The sequence below is a fragment of the Pteropus vampyrus genome, unplaced genomic scaffold, assembly GCF_000151845.1.
Source record: "Pteropus vampyrus isolate Shadow unplaced genomic scaffold, Pvam_2.0 Scaffold341, whole genome shotgun sequence".
NCBI classification, from domain to species: Eukaryota; Metazoa; Chordata; class Mammalia; order Chiroptera; family Pteropodidae; genus Pteropus; species Pteropus vampyrus.
In genome coordinates, this window is record NW_011889122.1 from 358,950 (window position 1) to 364,532 (window position 5,583).

The window sequence follows — 5,583 nt, forward strand, 5'->3', positions numbered from 1 at the left end:
CTGTAGCCTATCTCTCAACTCCTCTTTTGTCTGTTTCCAAATGGTTTCTTCTAACCTATCTTCCAATTCAGGAATTCTCCGACTGTCTAATCTGCTGTTAAACCCATCCAATTTCTATTTGGTTCTTTTTCAAATCGGCTAAGTGGTTTTCCTTTGTTTCATTTTTTATAGTTTCCAGTTTTCTGAAATTTTCAGTCTCGTTTTTATTTCCTGGCACGTAGTAAGCATGGTTATTTTTAAAGCCTGTGTTTGTCAAGATCAATGTCTGGAGCCCCCGTGGAAGCCTTTATATTGGCTACTGAGTAGAATTGCTATGCACAGAATCAATGCATAAAAACATGCAGAGCGAAAATATTAACATAAAGAGAAAAGGCAAAACCACCACGGGGACGCGAGATCCGACCTCTCTGCCTTCAACACAGCAAAGAAAGACGGTCCTTTTTACAGGTTCACCACTGCGTCCGCGGTGTCCAGGACCTTCCCAGTTTCAGCACTGAAAGTCCCAAGGCCCGGACAAATCCGGACGGTTGGTCACCGAATTGTGACATACCCGCGGCGGCCGCTGGGGGCGCTGTGGTGCGCAGGCGCGGCCGGGAAGCGCTGCGGCGTCGGGGCGCCGCCGCTCCTTCCGCCTTCCCGGCCTGCCCCGCGCGGCGCCTGCGCGCTCGGTGACCTTCCGAGGCGGCTGTGCGGGTTCGGGTGGTCTGAGCCACCTTTCCTGTGGCGAGGTGAGTGCGGGCCGGGACTGGGCGGTCGGTGCGGGCCAGCCGAGTCGGTGCGGCGGCGGCACAGTGGCCGGCGGAGGCGCGGGGCTGGATCCGGGCCCGCGGAGGGGACCCGCGGCGAGCGAGAGCCTCCCCCGGCCCCGCCGCGGCCCCAACTGACCTTGGGGTCCAACCCCTCCCGGTCCACGCGGGCGTTTCCTGCCGGGTCCCGAGGCCGAAGGGAGGCCGTCCGGGGCTTAACGGTCAGTGGGCAGCAGCGCCTTTTCCTTCGGCGTTGGCGTCCAACGCCGCCGCGCGCGGGCCGCCTTCGGTGCGGAGCGTCCTGCGGCCGTGGGAGGCTCGGCCACCCGGCTGGTCAGTGGTGGAGCCGGAGGCCCAGCCGGGGCGTCTCACCCCGTTTAGTATCTTCTCCCCGGTGCACCCCAGGTTCTCTCGCAACCCACTTGTTCCCCAAGTTATACTGTGCATGTGACAAGGCCTTGGGAGAGGGAAACGGGACCAAAACGGGATCAGAGGATGGAACTCGGGCCGAATCCTGGTCTGGGGCTCAACAGGGCAGGCGTTTTCTCTCCAGTGTAAGGTCAGGTAATGGTTCGCTGATAATGTTCTAGAAACTTTGCAGACCTGAGCGGGCACGGTGGACACCCATTTGACCTTTGAGTAGGGTGGGCCTCTGAAGGAACAGTTCTGTAAAACCCACACACAGAGCTGGAACATGTGGATGGACAGGGTGGATTCACGTGGAAAAAAGTGGGGGGTCTCACTTTAGTAAATGTGGGGAACATGTCACCTGTCTGGGCAAATATGACCACCTTAGTTATAGGAAAGCCGGGGGAAGGTGTTCGCAGTATACTAAGGTACTAGTGGGGAGAAGGCAGGGCTGAGGCGCCTGGGCCCTGAGCAAAACGTGGGGATAACTGACGTTTCTTTGAGCCCTTTTTATCTCCTTTGCACCCTCCAGACCCTCCTCTGGCCTCTCCACGTGAGAGCAGCACCTCGAGGCCCCCCTCTTGGAACCCCGGTACTTTAGTGCTGTTGCTGCCAGCGGGTGTTTGTGGCGTTTCCTTCTGGGGCTGTGATCATTGACCGAATTCTTGCTCCACGCCAGGCGCTAGCAAGGCAGGGTTTCGTTTCCTTTTTAAATTCCGTCGGGGCGCCCTGTGGGGCAAGTGGCGGTATCCCTGTGTCACAGAAAGGGAAACTTCTGGAACGACAGCTTCGGGGACTTGGACAGGGTCGAAAGAGAGCAGGCAGAACTGGGCTGGAACCCAGGAGTCCCAGACATGCAGCCTCCTTGGACCACCTTCCTCCACACTCGTCGCTGGGTGCAGGGGGCAGAGGATGCACTTGGTGCCTCTGAACTCTGAGGTCTGGGGCTCCCAGAGGCCTCCTCAGGGTCCTGTTGGGGTGCTCTCGGGCACCTTCTCAGGGCAGGGCTGGTGGTGTCTTGGACCCTTATGCGAGGTGCAAGGATGGCTGGGGCGCGGATGAGGCTGCGTCTCTAACTGAAGCCAGGGTAGCGGTTTCCAGTGAAATGGAAAGGGCTGGGTTAGTTACCCCGACAGTGACTTGAATGACTAGTTACTAGACCGCTTCAGATGTTACAAAGCTCGATGGAATGGAAATGAGAGCATGTCATTTTAGAGTCTAGTCAATAAAAGTCACAAACATGACTTTGAGACCTGCATGTGAAAGTGAACTGTGTAAGTTCAGAATCTGATGGCTTTTCTCAATTTCAGTCATTAAATATTTTTATTCATGAAAGAAGTTACAAGTGCAGCTCTTAGCTAGTGTCCTTGTATGCTGTCTGCTTTGCGTTCAGCAGTCAAGACTGAGACACACATAAAACACTGTGACTAGTTAATGACACTGTGTTGTGTTATTGAAATTTGCTAATAGAATTTTAAGTTCTCACTGCCACCCCCCTCCCAAAAAAAGGTGTGATGAATGCATTAATTAACCACACAGGAGAATCCGTTCCCCGTGTATACAGATATGAAATCCCCACCACGATGTATACTTTAAATATCTTACATGTTATATGTCAGTTACACCTCAGTAAAGCTGAAATTTAACAGAAAGGACCAAGGCCCCTGATCAGCATGCGCCCAAGCCTGGGTGTTAGTCTCACAGGAAATCACCACGTCTGGACCGTGTTCTTTTTTAGCTTTGAATGCCAACAGCTTTTCATCTACTGGTTCTTCAATTGAAAAGTTTGAAAGTGGTGTGTTATCTGGGGCGTATTGTTAGTGGAGGGTGGCCACCCGAGAGGGGGACCGTTCCATGACACCTCAGGCCCGCACATGCTGGGAGAGCTCTGGGCGTGAAGAATGAGAGGTGCTGGGATGGCCAAGGCTAGGGCGTCGAGAGGTGAGCCCCCATGGGGTGCAGTAATGGCTGTGGGGAGCGGTGCTGGCACAAGAGGGGCTCCCTGTGGAATAGTGTGGGAAGTAGGGTGGACCTTAACGGGAAGTGGACGTGTCTTACCAGCGGAGCCTAGAACAAGGGCTGTGTAACTGTTCATCGCTGCCTTCCCTTTCAGATGTTGCAAAGCCTCATAAAAAATGTTTGGGTCCCCATGAAGCCCTACTACACCCAGGTTTACCAGGAGATCTGGGTAGGAATGGGCTTGATGACCTTCATCATTTACAAAATCAGGAGTGCTGGTGAGTTTCCCCATGTTTGATTCGTTAGTGGTCGGGAAGAAAATTATTTTCAAAAGCATCACAATTGACATCGTAAAGGACTAGGAGTGGCCGTCAGAACCCCAGCGGTCCTCCAGTAAAAGGCGGGGAGCACATGTCAGCTGGCAGACATCTGGGGACAGTTGGGGAAATTTGAACAAGACCCGGATATCAGAGAATTGTGAATTTCCTGGATGTGACGCTGGTATTTCAGGTACCTAGGAGATGTCCATAGTGTTGAGAAATGCAGGCTCAGCTAGGGGCGAAATCATGGTATGTGGTATTTTATTGTTCCTTTTCCATGGTTCTGAATGCGTGAAATATCTTCATGATAAAAGTCATTTGATTCTCAGTGGAGAAGAGATGGGGCCCAACCGTGTCTTAATAAGTGATCGGTTAAAGAGGAAAGAACAGAAAACTTTAAATTGCAAGACTGTATTTCGGGGGGCGGTAGGGAGTTGAGCCCTGCCAATTCTGCACTGTTGAGCCGCTCACAGACATCTTTGGTAGAAATTTTACCACGTCTTGGATTCAAGATGTCTAGTAACTCCTGCTTCCTGAAGGCTTCCTGTCACAGCTTTGCCTAAGTGTGAGCTCTTGAGCCAGTCAGATGTGGATTTCCACAACGAGGTGACTGAGGCTTCGTGGGAAGCGTTGATATGACCAAGTTTTTCTTTCCTTCTATTTTAGATAAAAGAAGTAAAGCTTTGAAAGGTAAGATTTTTGCTTTTTAAATGGGTGGGGAATGAAAAACTCCATCGCCCCTTTCCCCGACGAGGTCTGTCCCTGTTCTGAATTGACATTGGCACGTGGCTTAGTAAACATAGAAGATGCAATGGGGTCACTTCAGAAGGTGAAGTTCACTGCACCTGCCGGGAAAGAGAATTCTGAAATTCCGCTTCTTGTAATCTGAATGCTAAGAACCACCGCTCACCCCCTTGGGCCAAGTAAAGCTCCCATCTGCAGGGCTGATGGAAAAATGGATTCACTGGGGTAGCTGGTGCCACCTGTAGGAAGCACGGTTAGCTGGATGGGCCTGCTGCCCTGTGCACGTGCTCTGGGGGAAGGCACTGCGTGGGTTTAGGTTCTTCGCTGTCTCCCAGAGGACAGGGAAGCTGTGGTCATTTGAGCCCTGCACAAACCCAGGGCTGGCTCCTGACCTCTGTCTTGCTGCTGCATGCACAGTCGCTTACGCAGCCCCTTCAGCACACCAGGCGGGTTTGGAAAGAACCCTCCATAGCCCTTCGTACTGTCGAAGATTGTCGTTCACGCCTCTGACTTGTTAACACTTGCGTAATTGGCTACTTTCTACCTGCTCCTCCTCTCCTGAGTCGTATCCGTGTTCTCTTCCAAAAGGCTCGAGTCCTGCTCCTGCCCACGGTCACCATTAGCCGGCTCTGCGCGGCGCGCGCGCGTCGGTCCGCCTGTACGTTTCACAAGCTCTGACAGATGGGACCACGGAACATCGCCGTGTGCTTGTAGAACTGTGTCCTTTGTGGCATTAATAAATGTACCTGTAAGACACCTGCTGCCTCTTCTCAGCGCCCCCGCCCCGTGTGACCGTCGTATCCAGGTCTTGGTGACACCACACACGCAGCCGCTCACTGAGCCTTAGGAATCCCAGTCACCGCAGGAGCTGGGGTCACACCTAGGCATGCACACGTCCGGTGTTCCACAAGAACTTGGCAGCCATGTCCCCCCACTTACTCTGCAGCCTCCGAGCCCCCGTTTTGTCTTAGAAAATGAAGACAATCATATGCAAGTTCTTAGAGTTACTGTGACGATCAGTAAGAGAAGGCTTGGGAAAGTAAATTTAAATTCTTTGCAAATAAGGTGGTATTAGATGACATGGTGGGTGAGATAAGCTCCAGGAGATTTCGTCAGGAAGTCATGAGGCCGTGTACGTGATCTTAAACATCAGTGCATGTTTCTTCTGGTTCAGCAAATACCGTGTGGATACCGCGTCATGTTTTTCTCCATCTAAAGCAATCACCAAAGCCCCTGGAACTGCATTAAAAAAAACATTCTAAAGCGGTAGCTTGGGATGGAAGGGAGTCCCACCTGAAGTCTAGCGCTTGACAGGTTGCTGGGGGCCTGGCTGTGGGACAGAAACAGTGGCCCAGGTCCGGTCTCTGGCTGTCTTTCTCTTTCTAAAGGCAGTGACCATCCCTGTG

General features: G+C 52.6%; 1 protein-coding gene across 3 annotated transcripts; it reads left to right on the forward strand.

The window, feature by feature from the left end:
* Positions 1-613: 613 nt before the first annotated feature.
* ATP5MPL (ATP synthase membrane subunit 6.8PL) lies at positions 614-4,933 on the forward strand. Of its 3 annotated transcripts, XM_011378484.2 has the most exons (5): positions 614-728; positions 1,687-1,844; positions 3,268-3,391; positions 4,100-4,123; positions 4,766-4,933. In XM_011378484.2, exons 3-5 carry the CDS (start codon positions 3,268-3,270, stop codon positions 4,798-4,800), a joined length of 183 nt encoding a protein of 60 aa, XP_011376786.1. In that variant the 5' UTR covers positions 614-728; positions 1,687-1,844; the 3' UTR covers positions 4,801-4,933. The 3 variants fall into 3 exon arrangements, with proteins under 3 accessions (XP_011376786.1, XP_011376785.1, XP_011376783.1); XM_011378483.2 differs by lacking the exon at positions 1,687-1,844; XM_011378481.2 differs by lacking the exons at positions 614-728; positions 1,687-1,844 and adding an exon at positions 2,887-2,949.
* Positions 4,934-5,583: the final 650 nt, after the last annotated feature.